At 35.2% G+C, this 18,049-nt stretch overlaps 1 protein-coding gene across 3 annotated transcripts in view; it reads left to right on the plus strand.

The window, feature by feature from the left end:
- Window positions 1-18,049, plus strand: part of Lama2 (laminin subunit alpha 2) — a 579,970-nt gene that overhangs the window by 245,335 nt on the left and 316,586 nt on the right. For all 3 annotated transcript variants that reach the window (XM_075946853.1, XM_075946864.1, XM_075946871.1), the window contains exons 9-10: window positions 5,185-5,284; window positions 9,078-9,238. In XM_075946853.1, coding sequence (XP_075802968.1) covers window positions 5,185-5,284; window positions 9,078-9,238 — 261 coding nt within the window. The remainder of the gene's footprint in view (window positions 1-5,184; window positions 5,285-9,077; window positions 9,239-18,049) is intronic.

Here is an 18,049-nt window from a genome sequence, read left to right on the forward strand (position 1 = left end):
GTGAGAGAATGAATATCATATTAATGTTGAGTCATTTTATGAACATATCATATCTCTTTGTACTTCTCAAAACTTAACAGTAATTTTGAAATAAAGATAGTACATATATATGCTTGGTTAAGTTTAAATGAGCCTTTTGTTTTTATTTTTGTGTCCTAATAGTAATTAAATGGTTAAGTAAAACTTTTTCCAATTCTTTCATTTTATTATTAAGAAAAATTAATACTGAGTTTGTCATCTGTACCTATGAAAAATTCATTTGTTGGTTCCAGGATTCTTATAGTATGCTTTAGAATTGCACACTTGGGCTCTTGTCTCCAAATAAAGTCAGGATCACTCTTTACTTTGAAATATTTATGCTGATGTTAAATAGGATGGGTGAGAGCTGACAGTTTTATTTTGTTCTCACTTTAAATATAAACATAATAATTCACTATTGAGCACGGTGTGAGTTATGGGATTTTTATGGGTGCCTTTTATCAGATTCAGCAACTTTTCTGCTCATCCCAGGTACCTGAGAATTTTTATAATAAAAAAAAAAATGCTGAAGCATTTTGTCAAATGCTTTTCTGTATCTATTAAAATAAATATATGTATTTTCACTTTGTGTGTTAAAGTGGTTAGCCTGTATTTATTTGCAGAATATGAAGACAATTTTGGTGTTGTGTTTTAAGTATGGTTTATTTATTTAAAAATATTATAATTTCATGCATGGGATGATTTTATTTAGTTAAAGAGTTTTGTTTTGCTGTATAAGGAATTTGGGACTTTAACATTTTTACAATATCTTTGTCAGTCATTTGCAATATAGGTTACTACTCTCAAACAAAAGAGTTAGGAAATGCTTTCTTTTCCTCAGATTAAAAAAATGATTATGCACAATGGAAATTAGATCTCTTCCAAACATTTAATACAATTTAGAATTTCCCAGCGAGATAACCAAGCTTTCAATTCTTTTAGTTTTCATGATTTCTTGGAATAAAATTTGATATTAATTAATTTTTTAAATTAGATATATGGCTAAACCTAATAGGTTTTATATTTCTATGTTACTTTGTGTATGACAGAGTCTCATAATGGAGCTATTATGACATTGAAATTACCTAGCCAGACATGCAAATATTGAAATTACGGAGAACCCTCGTTGATCATGCTGATGCATTTTATTTTTCAGAGTAGTTTTTATTTTCTTCCAAGCAGTCAAACTTTTACTATAAAGATTGTGTTTGTGTGTTGACTATCCCCTATTCCTTTTAAAGCCTAGAGCATTTTCTGGGTGTGATACCATCATCTGCTGGATTTCATTAGTCCTTATGAAACCACACCTGACATTTGTTTCTTGTTCCCATTGTGTATAATCCTTCTTAATTCATTTCCTGGTATAAAGATGTGACTGTGTGAATTTGAGCCAGGGTTTCACCAAATAGTTTAGGATAGACTGAAACTGACTTTGCAGTCCAGTCAAACTCATCTCTCTCGGGTTTCAGTCTCCAGAGCTCTGGTATCTGGAGCTTGTCCCAATGCCACTCCCTTCTAGATACCTCTTTTAGGTTTGCTTCTCTCAACAATTGTTCTACATTTTGGAAAACTGCCCTACCTATCAGATTAAGTGCATGGTCTGTGTATGCTCCTTTGTGATAGGAGATGAAGGAAGAGAAAAGATACAGGGTAGGAGGAGGTTGAGAGAGACAGAAACAACATTGTGCAGCCCTGCACTTTACCACTGGTCAGTTCACACAAAATAGTCCCCATCGTCAGCACACAGCGGTGTGTTGTCAAGATTCCTCCTTGCTTATCTTGCATGGTTCACTGAGCTTCTCATAGCAACCGACTTTTATTTTGATCCACATTGAGAATATTTTGTTTTGTTGAGACAGGGTTTCATATAACCCAAATGGTGGCTAAACTTACAGTTGAGGATGCTTACGATACTCCTGCCTCCGACTCCCAAATGCTGAGATCTCCAGACCTGATGGGCTATTATTTATTAACTGTATTATTTGGTCTGTGTTTTCTTTTTTCTTTCTGAGACTAACTACCTGTGTGATGAAGGGCTTAATGGTTCTCTTCAGGTTGCTGAGGTCTTTATTACCTTTTATTTCTTTTCCATTTCTCAGATTAAATATAGTTTTTCTTTATCTGACATCATGCCATTGGGTTGACCACACCACTATTCATAATCTAAATTAAATACATCCGATGAATTTGAAAACTTGAGGTTTTGTTTTTTCAGCTGTCTGGAGTTTTTCTTTTTCTGCCTTTCTCATATTTGTAAAGTATTTCAGTTGAAATTCTTCATGCATCCCTCATAAACACCATTCTATTAATTATGAGACATATCCGCAGTTCCTGCATTTCCTCCTTGTGTGTTAATTTCAATCCTGGGTCTCCATGGGGTCTATTTTTATTGACTTCTCTTTCATAAATGATGATTACATTTTTCTGTTTTTCTCATGCCTACAAACACACATTCTTACAGTGCATTTGTGGTGATAAAGTACAAACCTCCTGGATCCCATTTTCTTCCTCTGAATATTTTGAATGCATCCTAAGTAGAGTAAACTTGCTGGAGCATAGAGTGGAGGACGAGAGCATTTGATGCTTGAGAGACGGCTGATGGAAAGCTCATGGTGCTTTACTTACACTTCTAAGTTCTTTTAAAACCTGTCTAGTTGGTGCAAAGCACTGAAAACTCTACTCAAGTTTCTTTCTTTTCTATTTAGTTCTTTCCACTGAACTTCTTGGCATCCTGTGAATAATTGTTTTATGCAGAATCAATCAGTTAAACTGTGAGCAGATGTTAATGCACAGGTATAGATATCTACCCCTCCACAGCATCTCTCCAGTAGATTTTTTCATTCTGTTCTCCAAACATCAGCTTTTGTTTTGAAAATTATATTATTATTATTGTTGTTTTATTTTCAAGATAGGGTTTCTCTGTGTAGCCTTGGCTGTCCTGGAACTCATTTAGTAGACCGGTTTTGTTTTGAACTCACGGAGATCCGCCTGTCTCGGCTTTGCAAGTGCTGGGATTAAAGGTGTGTGCCACCACAGCCCAGCTCAAACATCAAATTTTTATAGTTCATGACTGCTTTTTATTATGCTCAAAGTGATCAAGTAATTAATTCTCACACTTCCCCTAAATTCACATTTTCACCTGATGGTATGTCAGACCAAGGTACATTATCACAATCATAACTGATAACTGGGTTTAATTTCTTTTACAAGTGACACAGGTAAAGGAATAAACAACTTTTGCAATTATTGCAAAAAATGTTTATATTTAAAAAAGAATTTTTAAAATGTGAAAATTTTACAAACACTATCTGGGTAGACATTTACAAAGTTACAAAATTAAGAACTTTGTGTCTGAAAAATTGTTAATTGTTTTCACTGTATTCTTAAAATGTCCTGATGTTTGCAGAGGTAGCCTAGAATAGAAGCATTTACATAGCAGGCATGAGGCCTTTGGTCGTACTGAATTTAATTTGATCCTAGATTTATCTAATAAATTCATATATTTGATTTGATTTACACGTGTATATTTCACACATAAAATAACAGAATTTACTAAGAGGTAATTAGTAATAATCTAAATTATTTTGAGAGCACTAAATGAATTCATTATTGAACACATCTGTTTGTCAGTGTCATAGGTTAGAGAATTTCCTTACCAAGGATCTGACTCAGACAACTTTTTCTTATCCGTATCAGACATAATAATTTTCTAGAAGGCTTTGTTTTCCTCCTTCTTGTCATCGCAAACACAAATTAGGTTGTAACAGTAAAAAGTCAACTCAAAGTATCTATAATGTCTTGTAATATTTCACAGAGGATTTTCTTTTCTAAAGTCTGGTGGCTCTTCCCTGTAGAAAGCCCTGCTCTAACGTCTATTCACAAATAACCCCTTCTTTTTAAGCTCCAGTTTAATAGCCACTGTTTCCACAAAATTTCTATTTGAATGGAACATGATAAGTTGTGGCATTTGATCCTAGAGGCTTCTCGCGTGTGTCTGTTTTATTACATTTCTTTAATCAGTGTCTCACAAACCTTTTATTCCCCTAAACTTGTTTAAGGTAGAGAACACGGCTCAGGTCTGCATTAGGTACAGTGCTAGCTCCATGGGGACATGATTAAAAATGTCTTAAACAAATGATGGTTGTTAAATGGTAGTGAACTTTAGTCGTATTTAATTAGATATATAATCAAGTCTAATTTTTACATCATGATTTATATCAGCAAAAAAGTTCCCCCTTAAAATTTAAACTAATTATTGATACTTATGAAAGCTGCAGTCTACAGGAGAAAAGTATATTCATGCATGTTCAGTTCCTGGGAAGCTAGTTTAGGGTTTTCGCTTTTAACCTGGCCATCTGGAAAACAAAAGGGAGTGCAGAAGTGTGAGCAGTTTAGATTTGTTTAATTAAATTAGTCAACAGTTAAAGCTACTAGTGATCCTAAGCACTTACTGTATGCCAGGGATCTTGTGAGATACCTTCCATCCATCCCTCTTCATTTCCCCTACAGAACATCTCTGCAGTAATTGTTATTGTCCTGGTGTCAAAGTGAAGGGTGAGGCCTGAACAGGCAGGCCCCCATGGGATATGAGCTCAACTTCTTCTACTACCAGAATCTGAAAATTTCTTTCCAGGTTATACAGCTTCCTAGAAAGCCAGGTTTCTAATTTAAATTTTTAATTGTGCCCCCTTTGAGCAGTAAATGTAAATTTCTACTTGAATAATTATGACATGATTAGCGTGAAAGTTCTTGAAAAGTAAAAAGGGAGTAAAATTGACATTGCTGATTTTAAACCATGTCATATTAAGACATAGAATAAGCAGTCAGGTTGAGTTATGTGATATATATGAGTACCTAACAAATATCATCGTTTTGTTATGGTAATAATGCAGTTATTATAAATCATGGAAAAATTTTATTGATTATTGACTCTAAGTAACAAATATCTACATATTGATGGCATCAGATGCTTTACTTTGTGTATCTACTTAGAAAAAATGGATTTTAGAAGCCTTCCAATCTGTGTGTAAGATAAATACTGATAATCTTATCAAAACAATTGATTATGTATTTTTTTTTAAAAAAAACTGTCATGAATTGTTTTCTGAGATGAAAACACTGGTATTTTTATTACACTTGATTCAAATCATTTCATTTATTTTTCAGGTATCACCAAATTATCCGAGTCCATGCCAGCCATGTCATTGTGATCCGGTCGGCTCCTTAAGTGAAGTCTGTGTCAAGGATGAGAAATATGCCCGGCGAGGTGAGGACAGTAGAGAGCTGCCGCCCTGAGGAAAGGACGGCGGCATGTCAAACACCGTCCTTTTCAGAGACTTTTGCAGGAATTCCGTCCACAGCGTCAGGATTCTGAGATCTAACAGTGTGCTTTTGAGGACCCCATTTTTATTCGCCATAATAATTTATTTTGTGCTAAACTATAATGTTTGAAAACCAAAAAAAAAAGAAATATAAAAGAAAAGAAAGAAAGAAAATAGATCATCTGCTCTGATATATGTATATAGTAGCATGGCATTTTATGATAGAGATAAATTCTGAGAAATTTGTCTTAAAATGTTTAGTTGTAGAAATGTCTTAGTCTGCATTATACAAACTAATGATATCATCAGGCAGTATAATCTTATGGGTCCACTATCATTTACATGACATCATGAGGAAAATGATGTTATATGAGTTAGTCATGTGTGTGTGTATATGTTTATGTCTGAAGGATGTAGGGAGAGCATAAAGAGAGAAGGTGTTTATGTATAAAGCATACATATCATACATATGTTTTTTTTAAGTCCTATTCCTTAGACTGTTCTGCAACTTCCACTGGGTCCAGTGTAGGTGTTTGGCAGTTTCACTGAGAGATTTGTGTGCGGCCTTGAGAAGCAAATAGAGAGATCACATTAAGAAAAGTAGGTGACACCAAGTGTGCTGTGCATGAAGGTCTAGACAGTAGTACTATGAGTTGAAACCCAACGCTCTGAGGAATACATTTCACAATAAACTCTCAACATCAAGCAATCAATTGGCAAAATGGTAAAATTCATATTTGGGAGCTAATTTCAGTATATTTGCTCTGGGTAATTTGAGAAGCATCTTTAAAGTAGCAAGTAATGAAGACTGTGTATTTCTGCCCTAACACCTTTGAAATTAAATCCTGCCATCATAAATTCTTTCCTTTTTTAATGACAGGTTAACTACAATTATCAATAGTATTAAGTCACCAATCAAAATTAGTGCATTATTCAAAATGCTATTAGAAATAGAAAAATTAGCCAGGCAGTCATGGCACATACCTTTAATCCTAGTAATCAGGAGGCAGAAAGAGGCAGGCAGATCTCTGTAAGTTCAAAACCAGCTTGGTCTACAAGAATTAGTTCCAGGACAGGCTCCTAAGCTACAGAAAAAACCCAGCTTCAAAGAAAAAAAAGAAAAGAAATAGAAAAATTAGAAAAAATAAATGTATCATATAGTGGTAGCTTAGAAAAAACCCGAAATTTTATAAAGAAAAACGTTAATATTGCCCCTCCTTTTTTTATTTTATATTTTACCTTTACTGGATACTCAAAGAAAACTGAAGGTGTTGACATTTGAGTCTCCATATGATTGATGGCTATGGAACCAGGCTCCTCGGGAAGAGCAGCACATGCTCCTAACCACCAATCCATCTCTCCAACTTCTATAATCAGTATTGTTTTGAAGCAAAAGTCTAACAAAATTACTTTATTAATTCTTTATCAATGTAAACTGAATGCTTATGGTGTTACATCTTCCATATTTCATGGCCCTAATTAGTATGTATCCAGCAATTTTACTTTTCTCCCTCCTTTCCCGACATATACATATGTTCTTTGTGTTTGCTATTTCCAGTCATACTTTACAACTCCTGTGCACATTATGCAAACATACTCTTGATAGTAATAGAGTGTATGCTTGACTTATTTGTGTTTAATATTCATTTTGTTCAGTGACATGACATCTTATTATGATGTATTCTTGCATTTCACTACCCTTTGTTATGGTCTGATGAAGATCATATTTCATTGATTGGCTCTTATTTTGAAAGCTTGTTTCTCGCATTCATTCATTCAAACATGTTTCCTATCTTCATCACCAAAGGCATGAACAACAGACAGCAGTCTTCACCTTACAGACCAAAGGTGTTCTTTTGGCTGTATTATCTGTAATGTTTCTCTGTCAAAAGAACAGGGAAATTATAACAACTTTCATCTCCCTCCTCCATGTCTGAAATCTGTTCCTATGGATGCCTTCTTTTTGAAAGTTAAAAAGAAATATTAATTTGCTGAGAATTTTATACACTGTATGTTTATCACACTCACCCCACTACTCCAATTCCACCCCCATTCAGCCTTTTCTTTAGCATCACAGTGGGCATAAGGACAAGTACCATTGTTAACTCGTAAGTGGTCCATCTTTATTCCAAAGGACGTCTCCATCTGTTACGGTGTTCTGGGCAGGCTTGATTGTATGCCACCAGATAGACTCAAGACAAAGCTTATTCTTTCCAGTGTTGTGTCACAAGCTTTAAACTTTATGGAAAGCACCCCTTGATGTGTGTGTGTGTGTGTGTGTGTGTGTGTGTGTGTGTGTGTGTGTGTGTATGTGTGTGTAAGTAGGTACATGGGTATGGTTTTCAGGCATTTATGTGTGAAGTTAAAAGTTAACACAGGTTGTCTTCCTTCACAGCTGTCTACTTTGTCTTTCAAGACTAGGTCTCTCTCCAAACCCAGAGATTATCCATTGATTACACAGACTGGCCATCCATCTCCAGTGATCTGCCTATTTCTGCAAGGCTTAATCCTACTTTCCAGGCTGGCTTTGCAGATGTACACTGACCCACTCAACTTCCATGTGGGTTCTAGGAACCGAACCCATATCCTTGTGCTTGCACGCTCCATTTACCAAACCATATCTCCAACTTTTATGCCTTATTTTTTAATACTTTTAAATCTATTTATTTTATGTGTTTGCTTGGATGCAAGTATGTGCACTATATGAGTGCTTGGTACTGGCAGAAGCCAGAAGAGCTTGTTGGATCCCCAGAGCTGGAGATACAGATGATTTTTAGTCACCATATTGTGCTTGGAACCAAACCTGGTTCCTCTGTAAGAGCAACAGTGTTCTTAATGGCTGAACCATCTCCCCAGTTCCTCTGAGATTATTACTTAGACTCCAGATCCTTTAGTTATAGATTTACTGATGAACAGAGAAAGAAGGCCATATAACTAACATGAGCGGAGCTCAATATGAATTCACAGACCTGGAGGAGAATGTTCAGGACCTATACGGGTCAGCACCAGATCCTTAGTGTGTATAATGGCTTTTAGTTTATAGTGTTCTTATGAAATTCCTGGCTGTGAGAAAAGATGTTCTTCTGATTCTTGTGCCTTCTCCTGGAGTTCTTTTCCTTCTGTTCATTTGTCTTGTCCAACTTTGATGTGATAGTTTTTGACTTATGTATTTTATTTCATTTGATTATATATAAAAATCAATTAATGAATGAATGAAAACCTAGCCACTAGGGTAAAAGCTAGCAACCAAACTGTCACGTATACTTGCTAGGAGAGGGAAAGTCAGTTTTCTCCAAGAGAGTGACACTGGGGACATTAACCACAGCAGTATAGGCCTCATGCACAGGAGTAGCTGACAAACATAATGGACTACATAGTTTTTGTGTGTACTTTTATTTGGTTACAGTTTGGTGTGTGTGTGTATGTTCTCTTTTTTTGCGTGTTGCTGTATTTTGTTTCTTAGGTTTTACTGTTGTATTAGGTTTTTGTTTGTTTTTTGAGAAAGTACTTCAAATTGAATGGGTAGGGAAGGGAAGAGAATTTGGAGGAACTTAGGGGAAGGAAAGAATAAGGACCAAATACATTTAAATTTAAAATTGCTTTAAATTTTTAAATAATAAAAATTAAAAAACTAATTTTGTGATCAGAATTCAACTTAAGAGTTACTATAATTCAAACCTCAAAAATTAAATTGTGTGTTTCCTTCACAAGTGCTGATATGCAATGCTTCTTCTGCAGGTTTAGGACCTGGATCTTGTCACTGCAAGCCTGGTTTTGGAGGCGTGAGCTGTGATCGATGTGTGAGGGGATACACTGGCTATCCAGACTGCCAACCTTGCAACTGCAGTGGCTTAGGAAGCACAAACGCGGACCCTTGTGTTGGACCCTGTAGCTGTAAGGTTTGTAGTTTAATCTAGTTGTGTCTCACTGTTGAGACAGAGGACAGCATCACTTGGCTTCTCTGTTAAGCCTGCTGCCATTAGGCATGTAAAGCTTCTCCTGTGCATATCTTTTAAGTGCATAACACTCCTGTAGTGACATTAAATGCTAACCAGGATCACTGCCACCCCTGCATTTATGTAAATTCTACAAATACATAGGCCCCCTTAGTGGTCTATGTCATTTTATAACAAATGATTTTTCTCCCATTGCACAAAAATGTGTGTACAACTTGAAAAGGTAGTTGTTTCAAATTTGTATGTATATACTTTTGCAGCTACTTCTGAAAAGAATTCTGTCAAAGATTTAAAAAAAAAAAATAATCCCCTGAAGTCTGAGTGGAGATAGGTCTTACAGTTCTCACCATATTTGAATTCTTCCATCTAATTACCAAAGTGTAAGAAGGCATAGTTGAGTTGATTAAAGATTCAATGTGTTCTCCCATGGTTACTTTAAGAAAGGCCATTTTATTTTTGTACATAGTCAGCCAATAGCTTGTCATGTTAACACTAAAGGACATATTGCACTGGTAGCATTCACACACATAGGAAACAGAGGCATGTACAAGTCTGAAAAGATGAGACTGATTTACTTCAGCTACAGAAGTCTGTTCCATGCTACTCTGATTAGTGCATAATTGTTTTAACTGAGTGCATGAGCAATCTTTTAAAATGATGGCATGCCATATTATTACCAACATGAAAGTAATTTTGATATCTTTTACGGAGAATTACAAAGCAAGACAGTTAAATTAAGATTTTAATAGCCTTTTCTTTCCTTTACTAATTTATTATGCTTATCTAGGAATATGTTATAGTTGGTGTGTATTTCGTATATATGCATAAATATTATGTTATAATAAAATATTTTAATATCAATACGTATTAGAAAAAGCATTTATAAAATATGTTATATAATATATTATTTGTATAATTTATCTATGCTTACTATATATAATAACAATAATAAAACTACATACATTTGTTTACATAATAGGCAAGTATTATTTTAGAGACTATTGAAGCATTTAGAGACTATTTAAGACTATTTATCTTGAGGTTGAACCACTTACTGCACACAGTGAACAGAAAGCTATTGTGAAAGCTTTCTTGCCTTGAATATAATAAATTTTCTAGATTTAGTGCATTTCATTCTGGTATTATCTATAATGAAAACTCTCTCTAAGACCAGCACTGGACAGCAGTGATTGAGTGGTGGCTTGCTTCAGGAACCACCTGCCTCTGCCCCCACCCCCACTCCATCCCCTGCTGAATGCTGCTGGGGCAATCCTACAGCCTCAGTTCTTCTTCTCGTATATGCACTGCGAAAGCTCTTGTTTTTTTCCAAAGTGCTGCAGGCATCTCTCATGTTTGTCATTTACTCCAGTGCAGGACAGGTAGAATTAAGCTTAAGGTGGCAGAGGAACTTCATGAGTCTGTAGAATACAGGAATTCAAGCAAGAGAAAGGATGCACTTTTAGATACATACTTTTGAAGAAAGGTTGGACATCTGCTATGTTTAAGGAAGGATTGACAAAGGAGAGGGGCAAGGTTCACTTCATTGGCTTCTTTGGGAGATAGACCAAGAAGGTGGAGACAGGAGAGCTCTGGTGATTAGCTGTGCTCACAGGGAAAGTTCCTGAAGCTGGCTAAATACCAATTCATAAGAAGAGAGACTGTAATTCTTATGAGAAAAACGCCACCACAAAGACACTTGATGCTCTAAAGACAACACTGAAATGCTACAATAAGCAGTAATTAAGAAATTATATAAAAAGCGGCGGGCCTGCTTTTCGTCCTGCCCGGCTCCTACATGGCTAGCCTAGTCCCCGAAGTAACAACTCACAAATTGTATTAATTTAAACATTGCTTGGCCCATTATATCTAGCCTCTTCTTGGCTAACTTTCATATCTTGCTTAACTCATATTTAGTAATCTGTCTAGCACCACGAGGTGTGCTTACTGGGAAGATTCTAGCCTACATCCATCCTGGGTCAGAGCTTCATCGCCTCTGCCCTGGAAAGGAGAGGCATGGCGATTGCCTCACTTCCTCTTCCTCCCAGCATTCTGTTCTGTTTACTCCACCCACCTATGTTCTAACCTATCAGGCCAAGCAGTTTCTTTATTAACCAATGACTTTCCTCCATCAAGAAATCATAAATAAGATTTAAAAATTAAACAAATAGCATCATTAAAATTTAAGTCATTCACAAGTGAGATATTTTAAATAGAAAGCATTAGCATTTAAGAAATCTTATGATAAAAAATTTGCAGAAAGGAAATTTCATAAGATGCAAGCACAACTGTAAAAAATATAAAAAGTATACACACAAAATGAATGAGTTATTTACTCCAAAAATTATGACACAACATAATTATATCATGGTATTTTATAATGAACTATGTAACAATGTACAGACAATGCATTGTGATGAATTGCCCATCGCCTCTCATTTGTAAGAATGATAAATAGCTAAGTATTTAAAACAGCATGCATACAATTAAATACTGAAGGGAACACCCACTAGTGCAGAAAGGAATGAGGTGTCTCCTTTTTTAAAAACGTATGATTTGAAATAGTTGTGCCAACTGTTTGAAAAATAGTAAACAGAGGCTGCTTTTTCATTTCCCAGCCACCCACACCCGAACAATCACACAGAAACTACATTAATTACAGCACTGGCTGATGACTTAGGCATATTTCTAGTTAGCTATTACATCTTAAATTAACCCATTTCTATTAATCTGTGTGTCTTCACAAGGCTGTGGCTTACTGGAAAGTTTCCAGTGGCACCCTTCTCCTTTGGCAGTTGTATGGCATCTCTTTGACTCTGCCTCCTTTCTCTCTCTATATTTATCTCTGTTCTGATTTCGTGCCTGACTTTACCAATAAAGCAACATATATACAGAAGGACATTCCACACCATCTTTCATTTTATGTATAATTAAAAGGGAAGGTTTTAACTTTAACATAGTAAAATTTCATATAACAAAGCAGTCATCAAGCAAGAGTTATAGTTACAATATTTAGTCTATTTACACGTGGCAAATTAAGGGAAATACTCTATCATCTATCTTTGTGATTATAAAGTTTCATATCTAATTTATCTTTTATCATAATGAAGGAAAACTATAACTATCTGTCTTCAACTCTTTGAAGATCCCAGAATATAATATTGCCTAAGTAAACAGAAAGTATATAGTAAGCAGCTTTCAAAACTCTAGAATTGACAGAGACATCTTGCTTTCTAGACAGTCACCTGAAGTTCTTCTAAATGTTGAGGCATCAATCTTCAGCCTACAGGCCCATAGTATCTGGCAGACTTTTCCATGAAGCAGGAAATTTGAAGGACTCTTTTGCCTCTAGTGGCAGTTGGTCAGTCACTTTCTTCTGTGTCCTGCAGAATGTCTGACAATCTTTTTTTATGAAGCAAGCACCCCAAAGGACTATTTCACCATCTTTTGGCAAGTTCAGCAGTAATTTTTCTCTAAGTCCTGTCTGTTCGGTTCATGTGGCATACCATCAAGCAGTCCAGGCAACAGCAATTTCTTGCCCAAATTATGTTGTCACATTGAAAACAAATGAGTTTCTTCAATGTCCATCACCCTCTCTGAAATAATTGGTGCTGCCAGAAGTAGATATGTCTCTCTGTTGAGAAAAATCTAAGTTCTTAAAATATTTTAAGTGCCATACTCTATAGGTCTTTGAAAGGTTTAAAGAAAGGTCCATCTGAAATATATCTGTACATCTAGAAAACCTAACTAACAAGACTACAGTTTGGCTATTATAGATGACTATCTATTAATCTGTATTTCTTAATTATACATTACATTTTTAAAACGAGAACTCAGTTAGTAGAGCATGAGACTCTTAATCTCAGGGTTGCGGTTCATGTCTCACATTAGGCAACAATTTTTTGGCATACCAAAGAGATCACAATAGTCCAGAATGAAATATAACAAAGGTTTATTTATTTGGGAATAAACTTATGATAAGGGTAGCAATCTACAGTCCTCTGTGTGAGCTCAGAACTGGAACCAAATCCAGCAGCAAAGAGAGCCATACATGTTTTTTCATCTGGACTTATAGTACATGAGACCATATACAAAATAGACAGGTATCTTAAAGGCTATAGGCTGAAGGAGTTCCTATAACACAATACAGATCAAAATCTTTATGAGAAGAAAAATGTTATTGGATACTTACAATAAAATGATAAGTTTTTTTTTGTTTTGATTTTTCGAGACAGGGTTTCTCCGTAGCTTTTTGGTTCCTGTCCTGGAACTAGTTCTTGTAGACCAGGCTGGCCTCAATCTCACAGAGATCCACCTGCCTCTGCCTCCCGAGTACTGGGATTAAAGGCATGCGCCACCACTGCCCGGCTAAAATGATAAGTTTTATTTCAGTATAAAGTATGTATGTAAGCATGTATATTCATGTAGTGAAAAAATAATTGACTTTAAACAAGTCTTTATTTCAGAGAGAATCCGTTTTCTTTAAGCATGTGGCCCCTGTTAGGTAGTACAGTCAAGTGGAAGGCAGACATCCAAGAGCATACAGACAACACAACCTGGAAACGAGTTTAAACAACATGACACAAAAGTTGGTGGGCAGGGAAAGGGAAGAGTGGAGGTGAAGGGGGAAATGAATGTGATCAAAATACGGAGAGAGCTCTCAAAAAACAAATAAAGTGACAAAAATAGTCAGGAATGTAAAACGAAGTTTAAAATGTGGATCTAGCTGACACTACCAAACAGCACAGACAATCTGGGGAAATGGAAATGAATGTTTGTCATTGTTATTAGGATGGATTAGTACCACTGACATCCTCGAGATGACTGTCCCCTGTGCTCTAGAAATGTCAGGACTAAACATTTATCATAAACAAGTTGAACAATACATTTTTTAAATGTGCATAAAAGATGTTTTATACATAAATAGGTGGTATAATGAAACTAAGAAAAATAACTATCAGAAAAAAATTCCCAAAATGAATTACGGTAACCTCCCTTTCCTTGTCTGTGTATGTAACCTCTGTATGTTCACCTCATCATGGGATGAACAAAAAGTACTGCTATAATACTTGCTTAAGATGCACAAAACCCCTAGATTTGATCCCAAATACCATCAGAAAACAGGGAACACAAAAAAAAGTTTGAAAAGCAATTGTATGTATGGAACACATGTACACTTGTCTGTTTAACCCCATAAGTTCAGGTAACAATGATTGACATGTCATGTACATTGTAGTCGGGTTTGGAATCAATCTGGGGATGGTTTAGCTGAGCAGAAGGATACACAAGGGTCAGAAAGTTGAAGCAAGATTTTATCTAAAAAGCTGAGTATCAGTGATTTGGGGACCCACTAGCTCTTCTGTAACCTATTCCTCAGAGACACGAAAAGTAACTAAATCTTCACTCAATCTAATAAAAAGAAACAACTAAAGTGAGCACAGTAAATCTACTTGCATAAGGACTGATAAGTTCCAGAAACTTCAGTTAAAAAAGGGTTGCCATAAAATTTGCATTCATGTCAATTTGAAAACATTTAATAATTGTAAATTTTTGTGGATGAACACACATGTAAAAAATTTTTAAATATACTCTATGATACCTATTAAATTTGGAATGATAGTTGACTAGAGAGAAAAATACAAAGTTAGAGCTGAAATTAAATGACAGACCGCTGTGTCTAGTAATAAACATATAGGTAAAGTAAACATGTACAATATTAGTCCTGTCTGATTACGAGGTGGTAGGTAACTGATATTATACAGCATGCCCCTTTCTGATTCTCTAAAATAATTTCTAATTTAAAATATAGATAACTGGTGGTAAAAAGGAATTTTCATGTTTAACAGGGTTTAAAAAGTTCGTAACACTTGTAAAATATCAACTACACTGCTGCTTTTTTTCACACATGTTTTCTCTTCTAGACTTCTATGGAAAATAATATTAATAAATATGGGCCTCATGTTTCTGAATATGAAAATTAGACAAAGTGTTTCCAAATTGCTATGCATTTTCCAAGCAGTTGAAAAGTCTTACCTTTTGCAAATCATGGTGACAAGTCTTCTAAATGTAACAGCTACCTCCCTCTTGGTCATTGCACATATCCTGGTACCACATACTAGAAGTTGCCCCTTTGTAGTTTGGTGTTGTGCTCTTTATTCCAAATGAGTTGGAATGTAGAATGTGACAGATACTCTAGCCTGACCTTGATCCCAGAAGGAACACATGGCTTTGTTTTTACCAAAATCTTAGTATAAGATGATAAATTAGAGTCCATGCTTCATTTTATTTTGCTTTCTATTTATTGCATTTTCTGTTAAGACCTTAGTAGTCTACAAGACCATCGGGACTCAATGTTCCTGTCTGGATTGATTGTGAACATCTGCTACCATTTCTAGATATGATTAAATCCTCAGTCTTCGGGCTTTCAGTGATTGTAGTTTTCTAAGTTCTTTCAAGCTGCTTAGGAAACTTCATCTCTCCTCTTGTTTATTTTGTCTGATTATTTTAGTCTCTGCTTAATCTCCACTTTTCTTTCAAAGCTTTTTTGAATCTCCTATTAGGAAGCATTCTCCTGTGACAATCATTTTGTAATTTCCCTTTAAATATTTTCTGCATTTGAATCCTATTTGTGTCTGTCTTACCTCTAGTGATGAGATGAAACCTATGAAATGCCTTCATCATCAGTCAAAAAGAAGGTAACACAATGTTATAACAAAGAAGAGAGGAAAAGAATTGAAACATTATGAACTTTGGCAGTCCATTATTTGTCCCATTTAATACTGAATAATTATATATACAGCAATGATACTGAGTATTTCTTATCTAAATCATATTAGGTGTGTCTAGAAAACAGATCCTCTGTACAGAATTGTAGATCCAAGTGCGGTTATTTTTGGTTGATTGTTGCTTTTATTTTTCACAACTCCTGAGAAGAGTCCACTCATTGTCTGGTTCTTTTGAGATATTTTCATATTTTGTACGTTCTGAATTTCCCTCTTCATTATTTGTGTTCAGGAATAGTTATCCCATTAGTTTATAAGACTAAAGTCATAACATTTCTACGAAGAATCTTGTTACAAATAATTTGATCTTTAATCAAAATTTCATAGAGAAAACATAACAGTAGCGTAAATCTCTCTCTCACACACACACACGCACACAAACATACGCAGACATACACACTAGTGAGGAAGATTCTTTACTTACCCAACATTATATAGACTCCTCTTACCTTTCTTTCTGTCTAAACCTTTCCTTTGGGCTTCATCCTTAAGTCTAAGTGTCTAATAAGAACCCTCAAAAATCAGCCTCTCGTGAGTCCCTCGTCTTTCCCATTAGAGCAAACTGCCTTGCCTTCTGCAAGCAAGTTGCTGGGGAGTTTTAACAAGAATTATTCCCATTTTTAATATTCCCTGTTGGTAGCTTTCTCTGGCTTCACCCTCTTGTGTTCTGTTTATAAAGCCCCACTTATCCTTGGTGCATTTAGAACGAAGTCCTGTTTTGCACTGAGATCTTATTTGAATAGTTACTGGGTAAAAAACTGTTTTTGACCATGTAAACTAGTAAATGGGTATTCCTTTTAAACAACATTGAATAAAACTTAGTTTGTGACAAGTGAAACTCTCTCATTTCTTTTCACTTTTCCCTAAACCAATTATTATCTAAAGAATATGCACTCAACAAACACTGCTAATAAAGTATTTATCCTTCTATGCATTAACTTATTTCAATACTAAGACGCATTAAAAATAATTATGGAAAAAACATATAATTGACTACACAGGCCTCAAAAACTTAACGTGACTACAAAATTCTGAAGCAATTATCATTAAAATAAAAAATAACTTAAATATCACTATAAATGTTCTCAGGAACTGTGTCAATGGAATTCCCAGTTGACTAACAATAAGTTAAAAACACGCTGTGGAAGTTGTACCTAATTTATAAGGTTGCAGCTTCATGATACCCGAAATGGAAAAGCTATTGTGACTCTATTTCTCCAGAGAGAGGCTGTACTGAGGAAGCCATCGTGAAAAGAAAATTGATGTCAACTCAACAGCATCTGTCTTGAAGGGAAAAAAAAATAGCTACATAGAAAGGCTTTTCAAATTTAGCTTTTTTTGTGGCAAAAAATAGTTGTAAAGAAAGAAAGGCCAGACACTTAGAGTCTTTTGTAGGATAGACTACAATATCTTTTAATTAGTCATTTTTGCTGTGTGTAGTCAATGGAACTATGAGAGTAAAGCGAGCATGCCTTCCTGAGGAGATGGGTGTTATTTCAGGAGGGAAAATAAAACATTAATTTTATATGTGAGATAAGTGTGTTCCTACAGTAAATCTATGCATGCAGTTCATCTGCAGCTTTAAGGGTTCTTAATTAAGATTACGATGATAATATGACCAGGCATGCCCCTTGAGTGCCATGGTAATAAAAAATAGTTTGAATACTTTGAAAACGCTGGTCTCAAGGAAAGTGACACTTTTAATATTACATCATGGAAGAACGTGCTATCTATTACATGGAGTATTTACAATGAGAAATCCCTAGGCTATGATTGGTTCATATTTAAAAGTTAGTATATGCAGTTAGAACAATCAAGAAATGACCAGTGAATGTTTACTAGGAATAATTATTTCCAGAATAAAAGCGAGAAACATGGAAATTGTACCATTTCATTGACTTCAGTGCAGAAACTATCATTAAATATGTAAATTTGCAAATCACTAATGGACTCTAAACACTTAAAATATCAAAAT

This window comes from Microtus pennsylvanicus, chromosome 1, assembly GCF_037038515.1.
Source record: "Microtus pennsylvanicus isolate mMicPen1 chromosome 1, mMicPen1.hap1, whole genome shotgun sequence".
Lineage (NCBI taxonomy): Eukaryota > Metazoa > Chordata > Mammalia > Rodentia > Cricetidae > Microtus > Microtus pennsylvanicus.